The sequence below is a fragment of the Podarcis filfolensis genome, assembly GCF_964270895.1.
Source record: "Podarcis filfolensis genome assembly, chromosome: 1".
NCBI lineage: Eukaryota > Metazoa > Chordata > Lepidosauria > Squamata > Lacertidae > Podarcis > Podarcis filfolensis.
Genome location: NC_139604.1, coordinates 26898165 through 26917329, shown reverse-complemented (window position 1 = coordinate 26917329; position 19165 = coordinate 26898165). Strand labels below are relative to the sequence as shown.

Here is a 19165-nt window from a genome sequence, read left to right as displayed (position 1 = left end):
AGCAATGCCATGCATCACCCAAATGAAGCTCATGGACCATAGTTTAGGAGCCCCTGCTACAGCCATTACACGAACATTCACATTAGGGCTGGGTGATGTATCGATACATCATCCAAAATCGGTTTGTAGTCCACATAATGGTTTCATAATATTTGACATGGCAATATATCGCAAATCACAACGTTAGTGTGCTATGTAAAAAAATTGTGATATGGGGAAAAACCGTGAAGTGGTTCATCACTTCTCTCATGATTCCTGCTGCCCCTTTTGCTCTGTACTATAAAATAACACCTGTAACAAGTGCTAAAGGTAAGTAAAAATGTATTCGCTTTATACGCCTAAGTAGCAGCTGCCGCCAGATCATCTCTACTTGGTGACATCCCTGTTTCAGACACTGTGATATATCCGTATATTGTGCTGTTTAGCTGATCGTGATGTTGAAAACCAGGTATTGCCGAGCCCTAATTCGCATTATTAACATTTCTAAAACACTTGGAATCATTAGTATTTACTCTGGATGCGGTTTCTAAATTAATAAACAGCTGCATATTATTTAAAGGACCCCATGCAGACATCTGACAGAAGCTGAGAAAGCCTAGCAGTAAAACATGCAGCAAATGGAACACAAAATACGTACAAGCTTGCATCAGCCCAATACAGCTGCTGTTCCTCATAGTCAAGGGTAAGTCCATTTGGCCATACTAAGTCGGTGCTTACAATGGCAGTCCTGAAGTTACCTCCAAGTGTGGCTCGCTCTATCTTTGGACTAGAACTCCAGTCGGTCCAGTACATGTACCTGATCGACAATACAGTTGACAATTGGAAAAGGAGTCAGAGACAGTAAAATAACTCATTTTCACCTGGAACAGCAAGACACCTATAAGTAAGAAAAGGAAGTGGGGGGTGTATATGGGGTGGTGGATAAAATTGCATCTTCTTCTGTGCCTTGGCTTGGAGGACTAGGCACTACAAGTCCCATCATCCTTGGCAACTGGCCCTGCTGGAGCTGATGGAGGTTGGAAGTTGGAAAATCACCAGTTAAGGGAAGGAGGCCCTAAGCAATGCATGGGAAAGGAGCAGATCACAAAGTAGAACTGGATATTTTTTAAAAATAACTCCCATATTAATGCTAGTCAGAGAGACAAGCAGCTATACAGAAATGGGCATCCCTTTTTCCATCACACAAAAATTATAACTTACCCTCGGCAAGGATCCAAGACGATGGCCCTTGGTCGTGGAACACGGGCCACCACAGAGCGATTAGAGCCATTCACAGCCATTGAACTGATAGTCTGATTTAGATAGTCACTGTAATAAAGCCTGTTGCTGATCCAGTCAAAGGCAATGCCATCCGGAGTTCCCAAATCTTAAGACGCAGAGAGCAAAACAATGTAGGGAACAAATAAATCCTTGTGTGAAAACCACCATAAGATGCACCAAAAACACTCTTATTCTAGCTTCAACAGTCTTCAATGGGACTTCCGTTAAGCTATTCACCATGACCCCCAGATCTCTTTCCTGGTCAGTCACTGACAGTTCAGGCCCCATTACTGTACCTGGGAAGACTGCTCATTGTAATCCCCTCTCGTTTTTACCACCACAAACAATTTGGTGCTGTCACCAAATTTAGCTACCTCACATTTAACCCCTACCACAAGATCATCTACACCAGAGCTTTCCAAACTTTTCAAGTTGGCGACACACTTTTTGGACACGCATCATTTCGCGACACAGTAACTCGGTTTTGCATCATTTCGTGATTGCAGTAATTCAGTTCTACTATAAACCGGAGGTTCAACTAACCCTTTCCAGCCCCAGGAGGAGCACGGGGAGTATTCATGTGACACACCTACACACTGCAGTCGGCGCACTAACGTGTTGCGGCACAGTTTGGAAAGCTCTGATCTACACTATCCATTTATTCCTCTTCTATGCTTCCTGTAAGTTAACCAGTTACTGATCCATAAGAAGACCTGTCCTCTTATCCCATGACTTTTAAAGCTTACTTAGGAGTCTTATCAAAAGCTTTTAGAGTGTCAAGTATACAATGTTCACCAGATCACTCTAGATCACTTTGAACTTTCACCTGAGTAAATATTTATAAGACCAGGCTGCAATAAAACTCCTGGTTTCTGATGTTTAATTATATTTACCTGATGCCACTACAGTGGGGTTACCCGTTCCTGAGAAGATACTAACATAACTGATTCTTCCTGTGCCCGCAGGAGAGCTTTGAGTGAAGTAGATCACATTGTTCACACTGTCATAGTCCAGAGCTACTGCAATTCTCAATACGTTCATTGTACGAAACGGAGGGCTGTGATTCTCAGGGTCCAGATGGATGCTGCTAATGGCGTTCTCCAAAGCAAAGATCAGGTAGTTGTCCGTCGAGACAGAACACCTCTTGCCGTCGCTTTCTAGGAATCCAAACGCACACCCACATTTTGGCGCTTGCAAATCAGGTAATGCAAAGCACAGGTGAGAACAGCCTCCATTGTTCTCCAAGCAGGGGTTGTTGTTGATGTCAGCAGGCGACAGTGACTGATAATGGCTGTTGTAAATGGTAACATCCCTCAGCCAATCAATGTTGTCTCTTATAACTGATGGCGGCTCGCTATTGCCTGGCTCTTTGCTGGCTTGGAAGATTTTCTTCAAGTTTCTATCCACCCAAATCATAGAATTTTCAAAAATAGTAATGCCGTAGGGAGTTGGGTAACGGCTGCCATAGCGGACGATCTCAGGCTCTCCACCGTCATGTGGGATTCTTGCAATCATGTCTAAAGAATCGTCCACCCAATAAATGTATCCGTTGCTGTGATCTACTGCTAAGCCACGTGGGGTCACAATGCCTTCAGAGACCAGCACAGTCCTGTTAGTGCAGTCAAGAAGGGCACGTTCTATTTTGGGATTCTGTCCATAGTCTGCCCAAAAGAGGAATCTGTTTTTGGGGTCGACTACAATATGCCTCGGCATATCCACAGTGGTTTTAAGTAGAACGCGGCGATAAGACGTATTTAAGCGAAGAACTTCTACAAATGTCTCAGTCAGGAATGCATTGGTAAAATAGAGATTTCCTATGTGCAATGAAATAAAACAAAACACTAGTATGATAACCTAGTACAGAAAGTATATAATTTTTCAGGATGGTCCTGTAATGTTCTTGATTTTAATCAGATTTTTCTTAGTCATAATTTATTCAAGGTGTTTATTTCAATAATAATAATAATAATAATAATAATAATAATAATAATAATAATAATTTATTATTTATACCCCACCCATCTGGCTGGGCTTCCCCAGTCACTCTGGGCGGCTTCCAAAAAAATATTAAAATACTATAATACATCAAAGATTCAACCACTTTTTAGGGTCAAACTCTTACATCAGTTTCCAACATACTAAAAAAAGGTGTTACATCTGAATACCTAAACCATGGTTAACGGATGCCCACAAATCAGTTGGGTTTGAACTGGATTTGCAAACTTTGTGGTTTGCATGATTAAATTTTACATCTTTACTCAGCAAACCATGGTGAAGGCAGTTTCCCTGGCTCTTCCTGCAGGTTTACAAGCAGCTATACTTGTGTCTTCCTACACACATCCTTCCAGGGCCAGCCTTAGATTCACATATTTCACATTGTTTCACTTGAATTTCCAATTGCCCACATTCATATGTAATGCTAAACCATTTCTTAACATTACAGGAACAAGCACCAGTGAGTCTCAGGCTCCCCTCTCCCTTCTCCTCTGTAGGTTAGATCCTTATTTGTCCCCACCACTGCGGGCCAACTTTGACAGGTTGGCAGGACACAGTTTGGGCGAAATAGCCTCATGGGTCAAACCGAAACCTTTGCCAGGCTACATTTGACCCTTAAGCTGTAGGTTTCTCATCTCTGCTTTAACAGGTCATTATAATTATTCTTCATGTTACTTAATTCTTGGCATAAGTGCTTCTGAAAGATAAGTATTAGAAACAAGTTTGCTAAGCAGCAATAATACTGACCAGCTACCCAATCAATTGCAATACCACGGATTCCATTGAATCCTATGCCATCTGTGATGACGTTCCTAAAATAAGAACCGTCTGGCTTGATTTTGCGTATTGCATTCTGAGACGGAGTTCTGCTGCTGAAGTCACACCAGTAAATGAAACCAGAAGGCATGTGGACATCCACATGTAGCGCGTTTCTCCCTGAAAAATAGTAAGTAAGGAAGCAGGTCGTTTAATTAATTGTATTAAAATGCACTGCTTAGGTAATGGAAAAGATAAGGTCCAATGAACCCTGACACTGTCAACAACTCTGAGGAGCCCACCGTTCAAGCAGAGCCTCTGCATGCCAGCACTCCAGTCGTGGCACCAGAGGACTCCATACTGGTTGCCTGAACTTTTACAGCTACATCACAGACCACAAGGTGGAAATCCTCAGGAATACAAGAGCAGAAGAAACAATGAGCCAGACGGGAACTCCAGAGGCACCAGAAAAGTGCCCAACTAGTCAAACAAGGCTTCTCAGAAGGAAAGGGAAGTCTGTGTAAATGCCTGTCTAGATCAGGGCCTGGCTGACAGCCAGAAAAGGCTATAGCATCTACCAGTGTTTCCAAAACTTGGGTCTCCAGCTGGTTTTGGACTACAACTCCCATCATCCCTTGCTAGCAGGACCAGTAGTCAGGGATTATGGGAACTGTAGTCCAAAAAGAGCTGGAGACCCAAGTTTGGGAAACACTGGCCTAGATCCTATTTAATAAGATCTCGGTCTAGGTCATTCCTGGTGCACCAGCTCTCCTGGGGCTCTCTTCTGGAAGTCTTCCTTGTGTTCAGTTAGCACCTGAGTTTGTACCCTTTACAGACATGCTGACGTGATGTTCCACAGAGAGTATTTAACACCTGAAACCACTTATCAAGGTGTTCTGTCCCAATAACACAGACAACTTCCACTCCAATACTTGTGGCCTCTGTAGCAATTGTGTAGAAACTATGCATATGATTGGCGAGGACATTTAAAATGCTACAGTAGAGAGGAAAACCCTGTGGCTCTCCAGATACTGTTGGAATACAACCCCAACCAGCATGGCCAATGGTCAAGGAGGAAGGCAGTTGAGAGTCCAGCAGCATCCCTGTGTTATGGTCTCCCTGTGTAGCACTGCTATACAATTACTAGAATCTGAATCTGCCCTCTGTTCCCATGTTCCAGGCTTTGTAGATTCTAGCCTATTTACTTTGAAGGTAAATTGGCTTAAATCGAAACGCTTCTGCTTAGCTGGTTTGCGCACTTGACTTTTAGTCTCAGGACATTAAATACACGCGTTTTACAGGAAAGACACAGAAGGCATTATCCATCTGCAACAGTAGATTATGGCATTAAGCATAAAAGGATTTTGCTCATCTCCTGTAGTCTCAACCTACCCCTTCCTGCCATGGGGACCATGGCTTCAGAATGGTCAGATGCCTCTAAGCTAAAGCCTTTAATTGCAGACAACGTGGAAACGACGACAAAGGAGCTGTAAGGGGAGCAGGTCCTGTTGTCCGGATTTAACCGAAACCCAGTAGCACAGGCACAAGAGAAGCGTCCACCAGGCACAGGCAGGCACAGTTGCTGACAAGTCCCAGGGTTGTTGCTGCAGCCGTTTGAGGAACCAGCAGAATCTATAAAGCAGGGACAGACATAGGAACCAACATTTAACAGCGAGTCATGAGCACCCTGAAGCAGTAACAAAAAAGGGGACGGCAATCTTGGATTGTAAATGAAATAAGAACCTTCCAAAGCTACTAGTAAAAAAAGAAAACGCATTTTTAAAGAAATCCAAAAGTAACAACAGATTGATGCAAGTGAATTAAACTCCCACTATATGGACCAACTTGTTAACAATAAACATGTATGAGAGAATTATATTTGGAAATTTGTAATCTAGGGCTGTGGTTGTGGAGTTATCTTCTCGGGGAAGCCCACTTGGAAATCTCTCTACCTGTCCTTAGTAAAATGATGGAAGCATAGCTCGTCAGGTGGGCTTGCTGTCTGTGACCATGGCACAGTGGGCTGCAGGAGTGTTGCTTGAGGCTGCTACGTTTTAAGCAAGTGAGATTTTATTTTATTTTACTCTGATAACTTTACTGGATTTGATAGGGTGTTTAAAAATAAAATAAAATTGTAAGGTTCCACAAGAGTCAAAACTAGCTGATTTGGTTTGATAAAAGCTTTTAAAATGAACCAACAAACGACAATAAATGTACAGCTGAAATGAAAAGTTCTTCCTTCCAATGCCCCAGGTCAATCTGGATAGCTAACCCAACCCCAGTCCAGTAATCTGACGCTTTTACCTGCACAGGTAAAAAAACCCCTGTAGTTAAGACTTGTTCCCTCTGGATTTTTGTTTATTTAGCTATTATTTAAAGCATTGTACTTGGTGCTGAGGAACAAGCTCAACAGCAATTCAAAATTAGGAATTTGCGAAACCTTCTCACAGGTGACATCTTATACTCACTGTCTCGATAATACACCCGGAGGCATTTCAGTCCTGAAACATTGTCTCTCAACACCACTTTGTTTGCTCCTGTGGACTTGTCAACCCGCTCAATGACCTCATAATCCCGGTCAGTGTAGTACAGGAAAGAACCATAGACCGCCACTCCCCACGGGTGAGAGAGGTGAACAACCAGCGTTATCCGATTAGTGCCATCCACATTCCCTCGTTCAATCTAGGAGGTAAAGGACATGGACTGTATTACAACTGACTGTGAAGTCAGATCTCTGTCCACAAGAATTCCATGCCTGAAATTAAAGTATATCTAGGTCTGGCAGTTAATTTTCCTTCTCCCTCCCAGTTATGAATGAACTGTTTTCAGAAAAACCCAAAAGTCATCCCAAATAAAAACCATTTGGATCACATAAACAGAAGTGTAAGCTCCCCTGGATACCATGGGACTTAATTCCGTGGGTAGACATTCACAGAATCGTTCTGCTAAGCATTCCTATTAACTCTAGAAATTAATCATCCGCTAAAAATTTGCAATGCAGAATTTATGCCAGAACTACCCGAAGCTGCACACTAAATACTTTGTGATGGATCCATCTCTTCCCTCCTCAACGTTAACCACCTCATCATTTCTGTTTTAAAGCTCATAACTCTTTGGCTGTGATAAGTAGCAGAAGCCAGACACACAAACATACCCAAGTTTATATGTGCATACATACCACTCCGGTGCTTGTGACTGGCCAGTACAGCTTTTGTTCCTTGATATCAATTGTGATAAACTCCACATGGTCCAGATTACCAGTGAAGAGGGTTTGGATACCTGAGCCATCCATATTCGCACTGCCAATCTTGGCTGGGACCCCACTTTCAGTTCCATGGTCCGTCCAATACAGCTTCCTGCAACGTAATGTTATTTCAATCATCAAGAAAGCAGGAAATGAGGGTTTTCAGTAACCAATGTGTGTGTGTGTGTACGCATTTAGAGTTTTGGCATTCTGGTTGCAATCCTATGCACACCGACCTAACAGCAGGCTCCTATGGCCTCAGACTTTCTTCTGAGTAGGCCTTCATAGAATTGCTTTGTGGAATTCTTATTTAGCGTGTATAACAACACCCCTCATTTTATATTAGCACAAAACGATGTGTTTTACTACAAGTGGTGTTTGGACATAATGCTAAACTGAATGGCTTAGTGCTACAACAATTAGGAGCCTCAGTAACCCTCAGGGCTTGTTGGCTTCCGCTTCCCTCTCTTGGCCACAAAGAGACCGGAGGTTTCCTCAGTTTAATGTGCTGTTCAAACCCGAAACTGTGGTTAAACTTAAGTATGGTTAGTTGAAAGAAGCCAGCTTCATAAACTGTGCTTTGGAGTTGGTTTATCTCAGCTAGTCTCAGCTAATCTGGAATCCAGTGACCAGGAAAGCAGGAAAGTGACCTCCCTGGGACACAAACCTGGTAGCCAGGAATATAAAACCTTGATAGAGCCAGAAACAATTTATTGAACTTACCCGTGAATGGGATCCAAGGTTATACCAACTGGCCTTCCAGATCCTGCAGCAGTACCATCATTGGTGATTAGTGTTTTTCGATAAATTACTTCTCTGTGGAGCGTCAGTACCTACCAAACAAACCGTATGGCACAGAAATTAAGGAAGGCACTTTAAATCACAATTTGCACACTTGTTGGCACAGCAGTGAACCTGTAAGCAACTTAGCTGAGGTGTTAAACCAAGTATTTTTTGATCCTAAAATTGTTATCCTGAAGATAATAATGGCTTACCTCAATGGATTGTGTGGCAGGGTTATTGTAGTACAGATTTCCAGATATCCAGTCTAAAGCAAGGCCCATAGGGGAACCAACAATAGATGCTGGGGCAAATATTGTCCTGTTTGTTCCATCTGACTTCACTCTATGAATTTCCCCCTGAAGATAGAAAAAACAAATGCCAAGTGTTGAAAAATCATGAACGTCTTACACATGTGTATTGTAGAGCATTACAAGCTCTAAGGAGGCATATTTGGGTCTACTACAACTTGAATGTAAAAAAGAACCAAATAAAATAAAGCCCCCAGATTACACACTTTCTATACATAGAAGTTTGTCCCACTGCACAAACTCCCAAAGAAGTGTATTTAGGATGGCAGCTACTGTCTGATAAATGAAAATAAATGTGCCAGTCCTAAACAGTGATGCAAAGAATCGGGGTAGAGAGAAAAGGAGGCTACAAATGCAAAGAATCCTGAGAACCGCAGTTTACCCCTCACAGAGCTACACAAACTACAGTTGCCAGGATTCTTTGGGGGAAGCCATGTGTTTTAAATGCTAGTCCTACTCTGTGTAGACCCACTGAAGCTTATGGACACATCTAATTTGGGTTCGTTAATTTCAGTGAGTCTACTCTGAGCACGACTTCGCTGAATGCAACTCATTGTGCATGAATGTGACCTTGATATAGTTTGCCACCATAGGGGGCTCTTTCAGCTAAAATGTGAATTACAAGTGCAGTTAATAATAAAATATCTTTTTAAAAAAAATATTTGCAGGCCTGACATTTGGCAGCTCTTCCAAGCAAGCCAAATAATGAATTCGGCTTTCGTAATAGATTGCAATGAATGACCTGCTTCACAAGATGGTGTCAGCCTACCTGCCAAGCACAGGGTGGCAAAACAGGCAAAGTACAATAAGCCATTTGGGGCTGCCCTGCAGATAGAAGTCAGCATGCCTATCAATGGGCTAAAGCATCAATTCCTTACACCAGTTTTTACAAAGCAGAGCGCTTCCAACCAACAGCTATACAAAGCAACTGCATTTTACTTACTGGATTTTCAACCCAGTAGATCATCTGTTCCGAGTCGTCAAAGTCAACATCATATCCATTCTGCACTCCTGCTATTGGAACCATTGCATCATTGGTCTTTTCCTCGGGGTTCAGAGAAATGCCGTAAATTATGTTATCTCTTACGGCTATAAGGAACGGCTCTTCGACTACAAAACAGCATGATAAGCAGCAAAATTTTACTCTACTGTATTTATTAAAAAGAAGAAAATGTAATTCTCTGGCTTGTTAAATTTTTGGGGGAAATTCAGCTCATTGAAACACATGTATGAACACATTTTATACCAGGTCAGATTATTTGTGCATTCAGCCCAGTATTATTGGCTCTGACTCACTGGCTCTCCAGGATCTGCTGCGAGGTATTTTTATTTAATTTTAATAGAAATGCCTGGGATCAAACCTGAAACCTTTAACATAAAAGGTGTGTCTCTCCACCACTGAGCTTTGGTCCCTTCCTATAAGGCATCCATGTCATCAAAGCACTAATTTTGGAGCAGTCCTCTTGAAATCGGCATCCAAGAGAGACTCAAGTCTTTGTCACCTTTGCAGCTACTCTGCGTTTCAGCAGCTGTTGCCCTATTTTTTGACTTGCAAGCACGAAGTCAACTCTAATAGCAGATACTTTCCTCTCCCCACACAGCCCTTCCGAGATCAAAGTGTGGCCTATCACAGAGGCCTGAAATGTCCTGAAATTCTGAACCGCTTGCATATTAAGAGAACCGGACCACCATATTACTACACAGCTCTACTGCTTAAAAAAAGGGGGGAGCAAAAAAAATGGTTTTAACAGCTTCACAGTGAAAGGAGGGAAACACAAAAATGTTCAAGGGTTGCATATCATGGATCAAACTGCCATGCGATGATTAAAAAACAAGAAAACAGTGTTGCTTGGGACTTTGTGCTTTTCTGTCATCGTGATGGTTTGCAATATTGGCTCCACCAATTAGCTGTGCAGACTTAAACAATATCACTGTGGTGAAAAGAAAACAATGCAAGCAAACGCGACTCAGTGCAGTTGCTGAAAGTTTCTTGTTGGCAAGCTGAACTAAACAATGTCAGCAAGGATTACAGCCCCAATCAATCTCTGCAGGGGAAAAGGTCAAGCCCAGCCCACCCCCCATTCTTTCCAAATCCTGAATGAGAATGTGTAATATTTGTGTTTGCTAAGATCTGCTCTTCTCTGTTAAAACCACTGTGCAGTGCATGTTAACTCAGAAGCTGAGTCCTGCTGGGCTGGATCCAAAAGGTTCTTTCCATAAGTGGAAAGAAGTCCTTCTATCACTTCTTCCATTGAGGAAGCTCATTCTCCCAGAGAAAAGGGAACCTTAGGCTCCTAACCACTGTTTCCAGAGATGCTTAGTCCCAGGTATGGAGGCATAGGATTGCAGTGTTAAGCATCCTGTAAGGATGCTCAAATCCCATGGGAATCTATCCTATTGAAGTCTCATGACCCACGGCCTGCCAGAGCATCTCCAAGGAAGTTAGGTATTCTTGTGCATTATCAAGTCCAATTGACTGAACTCTAACATTTATCATAATACAGTATGTTTTCAGTGTATAGCAGAAAAGTCTACAGAATGTGGAGTCCTACACATATTAAATGCATGTAACGCAAAGCCTGAAATGTTTTCAAAACATGCCTACTATTTCAGGTTTGGCGGTCTAATTTTATAAACTGCATTTGCACAGTGTTTCCTGAAAATGATAACAACAAAATCTGGGAGATTTGCTCCCCCCCTATACTCTGCTGAAATACCAGACCGGGACTAGAGAAGTCTTTCCCTGATAGTGGCATGTTTTGTGGTTTTCTTTTTCTCTCCCGCTACAGTTCCCATGACCCCACCTCTCATGCAGTTCACATGATCAGGGGAGAGAGTCCAGCCAGACGGGCAGGCGCAGGAATAAAACCGTGGTCCTGATGCAGAAAGCAAGCACAGGTGGCTGCAGGGGGATGAGCTGCAAAAATTGATACCTGAGAGAGAGAGAAATAAAAGCATTGATACAGTAAATTGGAAAAAAAACAGAGTAATAGCATGGCATGTTATGAAATGAGGGAATTAGGCAAGACCACTGGTTTGTCACATCTGGCTTTTTACATCAAGCTAAGACTAGTTATTGATGGCGTCTCGGTACTATGTCCCAGAATCTTGGTTTGCATTGAAAACCTTTATTTTTAGGTTATACTCAAGTGGATGGAGTGAATTATGTATTAGCAGACAGATGAAGAATTGGAAGTTCTTTAGCTTCTTACCTCCTCTCTCTCACTCTTAAATATTTTTTTATTCCTTTTTCTCTATCTCTTCTCCTTCCTTTCTCGTTTTAGTTTGGACAAAAAACGATATTTGACAATAGTCTTTGTATTTTTCTTTATAAACTCTAATAAAAACCTTTTTTTAAAAAAGAAAGAAAAGAAAACCTATACTTTTAGAACAACAGTAGGGATTTGCGAGGCAAGCTGCTCATGAGGCCCTTTAAATAGGTCTGCTTTCTCTTAACTCCTTGTACTCATACACCTCATCCACACCAATCATTCAAAGCATCCTTATACCGCTTTAACAATCATGGCTTCCCCCAAAGAATGCTGGGAACAGTAGTTTTCTAAGGGTCTCCTAACAGTTGGAGCTGCGCCTGTACTTAAAAAAATAAATAAAAAATAGATGACCTGACATCATCGTGACATCAGGGGACTGACAGATGGACAATCCCACCCACGTGTCAAAATGGCCTGCAGGGGTGGACCCTCTTTCCCACCCCTGCTTTAGCGCTGTGGCCCTGGAGAGTTTGCCCAATATCATCGCTGGAAGTATCCAAAATATTCTTGGTGTCTACTAATATTTACACTGGATGGTTTTGCTTTTCTGCTGCAAAATCGTAACTGGCTGAGCTTACCGGCCGGCTGCTTCACAGAATGAACTGCAACAATGCCCAGAGGCTGGTGGATATTATAAACCATCACGGTTTGATTTCTTCCATGCCACTTGTTGGCTCGAACTACTCGGTGGGTGTATTGATCCGTCCAGTATACAAAATCTTCAAAAAGGGTCAGCGCGTGAGGATGTCGCAGCACCTAAAAGAAGGGCAAAGGGCTCAGTTTCATTTTAGCACTGTTGCTATTACAGTTGTTACTGGTATCCAGAATAAGTGGCACAGCACAGAAATCTTTACATCTACTCTCAAGTGTAATTTCTCCCACAACCCGGTAAAATATGAGAAATAATGTAAGCATCACTCCAGGCTGCAAGACTTTTATATGCTACGCACAAAGGTGGAAGGACCCATTATTGCCAACAATGGAAGAATGGCTGTTAAAATTAACGGACTTGGCTGAGAGATGTTGACATGTTTAATTAACATGTTTAATCAGAGAAAAGCCATTGTTAATATTTGTTAAAGACTGGAAACCTCTCATTGACCTGTTGAGTGAAAAAGAAATAATGACATTTGGATTTGAGGATTGAAGATGATGTTTGTTTATAGAAAGTGGCTTTGTTGGGTCATATATTGGAGGGGATGAAGTGAATATTGTTAATAGTGGACGGATGAAGAATCAGGAGTCCCTTACCTTCTGGATTTTATTCCCCACTCTCTCTTTTAACCTCTTTTCTGTTTCTTTATTTCTCTCTTTCTCCTTATTTCTTTCTCTTCCCCTCCTTTTTCTTTATTTTTTTATGGTATTTATATCAAAGTCTTAGTTTGGATAAAACAGAGGAAACAATATTTGATACTGTTTTGTTAGTATTCTCTATAAACCCTAATCAAATTTATTCCGAAAAGAAAAAGAAAGAAATCATATCAGCCTCCTCAGTTTTGCTCTCTTGTGCTTAGATTGAATAGTTCTCTTCTTATGAAAGCCATGTTTTGGGTCCCAAAAATCACGATACGGTGGGATGTCTGAATTCTGCAAATGTGTTAGTCTTTTTAAGTTCAATAGACTTTGTCAGCCTTAAGCCAACACCTACAAGACAAAGTTGCCCTATGTTCTTTCTCTCAAAGCACTGCATCCCATACAGGAACTAGACAGCAAGCCACAGGACTTTTTTAAATAAGTGGCTTTTAAGCAATATATTGTAGGCTAATGGCTTCAGAAATCTGTCATGGTGCAGTGGACAGGTGTTGGACTTGGACGCAAGAGTTTTGGAGTAAATTCAGAAGATTGGGACCTGCTGCCTCACCACAGAAGAACACAGAAGCCATTTGCACCATACAGGAATCCATGGTCACACCCTGCGCCCCCAGCCAATTTTCTTGTTTTTTCCTTTTCATACCAAGTCACTTGCCACCACCTGGCGCCTGTTGTTTCCGTTGTAATCACAGAAATCAATGTAGTCGAGATAGGCGTCGGCAAAATACAGCAGCTTGTTTGGGTAATCGATGGAAAGTCCATTGGGCCAATAGATCTTCTTACTGACGATGGTGGTTCGTAATGTGCCATCCATGCTTGCTCTTTCGATTCGGGGATTCCGGCCCCAGTCTGTCCAGAACATCACGTGAGCACTGTGGAAAACAACTGATTAACAATCGCAGGAGCAATGGTACCACTGGTACAGTCGGAAATGTCAAAGGACCTCATTCACAAAAGCTGCTTTTGGTGTATTGAAAGGTGCTATAGTGTAATGGCTAAGAGAGAGAGCCAAGGGCCAGGAAGTCCCTGGTTTGAATCTTGCCTCTGCCAAGAGCTCACTTAGGTGTCCTTAAGGCAAGCCAAGCCCTTGGCCTTAGTCCCCTGCCCAGCTTTCTTTGCGGCCTAAATGGGGCTATTTTCTTCCTAATTTCTCTATTTTTAGGGCAGAGTTCAGACAGCCCTACCCAGAAACGCTTGTCATCACACATTGCCCCTAGTTTCAGCCTTGAAATCAGCCTCGTCAGGGCTTCAGAAATGTAATAAGCAACCATATTAATTAAACGAGACTTCGTCAAGATGCTTGCTGTGGTTCCGACACCAAGTTGATTTAAAGCATTTCCACAAGAACCCCAGACCTGAAAGAAGTGGAGCTGACTGCTTCTAAACAAAGGAGTCAAAGACGTATAAACCTCAGTTGCCAGTAAATATATAAACTGTGCAAAGGAGGAAAAGATCCTGCATTTGCAAAAAAAAGAGAGAGAGAAGCATATACTCTTTCAAAAAAATACATGCAGAGCAAGGTGTCTCAGCCCATGTTTCCTTATGTCCTTTGACCCCTTTTCTCAAAACTTACTGTCTATGGAAAACAAGGAGCAAAAAATTATAATAGCATCTAGGTTGAAGCAAAACAGCATCTCTGCTCTTGGAGCAGGCCCAGCAAGCTGCTAACTCTCCAGAATGCTCCACTGTTTCTCAAATTGAACTAACACAACCTAGTTCATGGAGAATATATAAAGTTGGGATCGTAAAGCCCTCAACTCTTCAAATAATCTCTTATGTAAATTAAGTGGCTGATGCATTTTCAAATATACCATGCAAACAATAAAAAGTGTTTGCTAAATGTATCTATGATGACTAATCCAAGCTGGCCAAAGCGTTGGATTTATTGGGCTGGCATGGTTGGGTCAGACCATTTCCTACAGCTTATGGAATAGGAGGACTATAGAACGTAGCCAGAACTACACCTAATGTCCTATGAATTTCACATTCCCTGTATAAGGAGCTGCTTAACAATGGGGTGAACTGGAAGTGGTCAAGTGGCACAAGATGGCCAGTCTGATCCAAAACCCACAGATTTCAATCTGTGTACTTTGCTTAGGGTTAAGCTTTGGACAACACTTCTGGGAGAACTCAACGACAACTTCTGGGAATGTGGTCAAGTGGCTTGACTACTACACCTCATACAAATACTAGCAAATGGTAATATAACACTACAGTTTGTTCATTCAGTAATTCTTTGCTAAATTGCCCTTCCCAAGGAAGCAAGTATCCCATTGTTGAAAGGTGCCTTTTGAAAAAAGGAGAAAACCTTACTCTGTCCTGGGATCTAACACTAGTCCCCTTGGGTTTGTTACATTTTCACTGATCAGCACTGTCCTGTGGCTCCCATCGAGTCTGGAGACCTCGATTGTCTCAAGAACGAAGTCTGTCCAGTAAAGATTGCGGCCTACCCAGTCCACTGCGATGCTTTCTGTTACAGTAACACCACTGTCAAGTACCTGCCGGAAACCACGAAGGAACAAGTTAGTGCTCTTGCAGTTTGCTACAGCCAGAATGAGTGAAAATTAATGAACTGTCTATGGAAAAGGAAAGGAGCAGCTTCGTTCTTATTGACAGCAAAAAGAGAGCTATGCTGTGTAACTCATGTTCCCAAAGAGACTAATTCACTGCAATGAAACGATTCATTGCTGTTCTAAAACTACTACAAACAAATGGCTTATGGCTGGAAGCAGTTGGCCTGCTCTCATATTCGGATAGTATTTGAGTAACGTTAAAGATACATTAATAGCTCAAGAGAAGCAAGAGGACTTGGCTCTGCAGTAGCAAAGGGGTAAACAAAAGTCACAAGTACTATCAATTACGTACTAGGAAATATAGTGCCGTGTGCATTTTTAGCTTGTTTCCTTTATTACGGGAAGAATCTGCCCAGCAGTGTACTGGAAGTAAAACTGCTGTACAAAACCCTCAGAGACGGATTCATTCAAAAACTCGCAAGCATCAAGAAAATGAAAGCTGCCTTTGGGGCCCTTGCGGATTGAAACAATGGACAGACATCAAATGAAACGAGCAAATCCTCTATCCAGTCTGCAACATTTAGCAGTCATGCATGATCCCCACAGTGCATAACAGAGCTCTGCTTTCTACTCCCTTTCCCAACAGCGTACGTACATAACAAGCGCTAAGGCAAGGCACTGTGAGAGATGGGTCTACCACAAATTATTATGTCAAATTTCCCACATCTGGGGAAATCGCAGAGGTCAGCACATGCCTTTGTGCAGCACTTTTCACTCCACTGGATCAAAGAATGCAAACAATGGCGTTTGCCATGGGAGCAAGTCCCTTCATGCATTACACAAATGAAAATAGCTGGCTCCACCATTTCAACATCTGCGCATTGCATGAACATCTGTAAAGAAGTTAGCTACACCACAAGTGAAGAAGTGGACACATACACACACACAGGGGCGCCATGCAATCGTGACATGCGGCCAATGTCTGCATTCCATGAGAGACTTACAACTTTCCTGTCTGTCCCATTCTGGTAGGCAGTCCAAATCTTGTCCTGTGTGGTGTCAGACCAAAAGATTCGATCAGTAACCGAATCAAAATCAACCGCCACAATGTTCCTTCCATCGCGAACCAAAGAATAAATGTGCTGCGCGTGGGAAGTTATGTTGTCGACAACAATTTGGTTACGGCTTGCCACCAACAAGAGGAGATTCCCAAATTCTGCAAAAACAGGCAAAGTCAAGTAAATTCTGCAACAGTTTTTTAAAAAAACAGAAACCTGCTGAAGGAAAAGCCAGTCATAAAATCGCCACCCTTGGACTAGTAGTGGCCTCAATTTCGTGACAGGAACTCAGCAGCAGAGCATATGCTACAGAGGCCTCTAAGGGATAGCTCAGTCAGTAAAGCATGAGACCAGGGGTTGTCTAGACCAGGGGTTGTCACCCTGGTCCCTACCACCCACTAGTGGGCGTTTCAGGATTCTAGGTGGGCAGTAGGGGGTTCTATGGCACGAGCTGAATCCTCCTTCCATTGAGCACTGGTGGGTGGTAAGGAAATTTTACCATCAAGAAAGATGCACTAGTGGGCAGCAGGTATAAAAAGGTTGACTATCCCTGGCCTAGACAATGCTATGCTAGATGGGTCCAAGAGTCTTAACCCGGTATAAGACAGCTTCCTCTGCTCCACAAACAGGAATGGGAATGTTCTGTCCATGAAGAAAGAGGCTCTCCACTTGTGGAATGCTCTCCCCAGGGAGGTTCGCTCGGCACCTTCATTATACACCTTTAGGAACCAGGCAAACAACATTTCTCTTTAACCAGGCCTTTGGCTGACTGACATTCAATACCCTTTTTAAATGTGTGGGGTTTTTGGGGTGGGGGTTTATTTGGTTGCTCCACCCTGAGACCTGCAGGTATAGAGTGGTATGCAAATTTAAGAAAAAATAAAAATGTTATATACAGTACTTTCCGGCTGGCAGCAGTTCCTCTTTGCCATCTAGAAAGAAAGGGTTTAGGGGGCCCCTCCAGTGAAATGCTATAATTCACAGTGAGGCACAGAGGGAGGGCTTCCAGTCAATGAGGTCCAGCTCCGAGGGCCTTCTGGCGGTTCCCTCACTGCGAGAAGCCAAGTTACAGGGAACCAGGCAGAGGGCCTTCTCGGTAGTGGTACCCGCCCTGTGGAACACCCTCCCACCAGGTGTCAAAGAGAACAACTACCAGACTTTTAGAAGACATCTGAAGGCAGCCCTCTTTAGGGAAGCTTTTAATGTTTGATGCACTACCGTATTTTAATATTTTGTTGGAAGCTGCCCAGAGTGGCTGGGGAAGCCCAGCCAGATGGCGGGGTATAAATAATAATTTTTTTATTAATTATTATTATTATTATTCTGTGCAAATAAATATAACCACTGACTGCATGCCAATTTAAATACGACCACTGACTGTATGCTAATTTTTAACAACTGAATTTAAATAGGAGAAGCTGAGCAACCAAATGAAACTCCTGCAAGTTTCACCAGCTCAATCCCACCCCCACCCCTTTTCTTACTTAATACCGTGGGTTTCAAGTGACTTAACAGTGGACAAACTTTTGCCAAGGCCACAGGATAGCTAGGGACATGGGGATCTACATGTGCACTTGTCTTTATGGACTTATCTTTGCCTTCCTCACCTGCTACTTTGCAAGTCCTCCCATTGGGTTCCAACACATAACCTTCGTCACAGTAACATCTGGAAGACCCTCGTTCGTTGTGGCAGTGCTGGCTGCAAAACCCTGGAGGGTCACATTCGTTGATGTCTTCGCAGGTTTTGGAGTCGTTGGCCAGCTGGTACCCAAAGGGACAAGAACACTGAGCGCCAAAGGGGCCTTGGATACAGTCATGTGTGCATCCGGCATTATTATCCGTACAGCTCTCCTGGTCTGCAAATAAATGGGAGAGGGACATAAACCAGCAGGTATGAAAACCTCTCAATTCCCCTAAAGTATAGAAAAGGGAGTTGTAACAAATGCAAAGTAACAGTGCCTGCTCTTATGTAGGAGTAGGAGAGATTGGGGAACCTGGGGCCTTCATATATTATGATTAGACTCCCAACTCCCATCTTCCCTGGCTGGGGAGGTTGGGAATTCAACAATATCTAGAGGGCCACAAGTGCACTAAATAAGTTATAAGTAAAAGGAATGTATACTGATATGTATACATATAACTAACATGTTTTGAGGTAATTCTGAGCCAATTTGGCAGGTATTAACACTTATAGCCAGCACAGAAGGCCTGCTTTTGCTGTGGGCTGTCATTGCTGAAATGCCATCCATGTAGTACCAGAAGCAGAAAAAGATTTTGAAAGGTATCGTCAGCTAACAGGCATCTGAAAATAACAGCCGGTGCTCAGAATCCTCAAATGGCATAGCAAGTAAACTGATAGACAGAAAGCCATCCTAGCTTTTTAAATAAATAAATAAATGAGGGAAACATTACTTCAAAGTCCCAGCTATGGTTTCCACAAATGAACCACAAATCCTTTGCTGCCTATATGAGTTCTCCCCACCTCCCACACCCCACAAACTAACTGAGGTAAATATGGTATTGGATGTTATGATGAGATGCAAAGTCAAAATAATTCGCTTTTTGCTTCATGATCCTTTCAAACATACTCATATACTAGCAGGTCACTTTGCTAGTTTAAAGTCTAAAATCTACATTTTTTTCTTTAGCAGCAGAGGTGGTGAAC

General features: G+C 42.6%; 1 protein-coding gene across 2 annotated transcripts in view; it reads right to left on the bottom strand.

The window, feature by feature from the left end:
• LRP2 (LDL receptor related protein 2) overlaps positions 1 to 19165 on the bottom strand; it is a 144755-nt gene that overhangs the window by 54559 nt on the left and 71031 nt on the right. For both annotated transcript variants that reach the window (XM_083625423.1, XM_083625422.1), the window contains exons 26-41: positions 18108 to 18356; positions 16447 to 16658; positions 15243 to 15427; positions 13573 to 13801; positions 12197 to 12374; positions 11151 to 11279; positions 9290 to 9456; positions 8251 to 8394; positions 7979 to 8088; positions 7190 to 7367; positions 6480 to 6693; positions 5404 to 5643; positions 4003 to 4191; positions 2154 to 3074; positions 1201 to 1366; positions 638 to 796 (exon numbers count right to left, since the gene is read on the bottom strand). In XM_083625423.1, the coding sequence (XP_083481549.1) occupies positions 638 to 796; positions 1201 to 1366; positions 2154 to 3074; positions 4003 to 4191; positions 5404 to 5643; positions 6480 to 6693; positions 7190 to 7367; positions 7979 to 8088; positions 8251 to 8394; positions 9290 to 9456; positions 11151 to 11279; positions 12197 to 12374; positions 13573 to 13801; positions 15243 to 15427; positions 16447 to 16658; positions 18108 to 18356 (3670 nt within the window). The remainder of the gene's footprint in view (positions 1 to 637; positions 797 to 1200; positions 1367 to 2153; positions 3075 to 4002; positions 4192 to 5403; positions 5644 to 6479; positions 6694 to 7189; positions 7368 to 7978; positions 8089 to 8250; positions 8395 to 9289; positions 9457 to 11150; positions 11280 to 12196; positions 12375 to 13572; positions 13802 to 15242; positions 15428 to 16446; positions 16659 to 18107; positions 18357 to 19165) is intronic.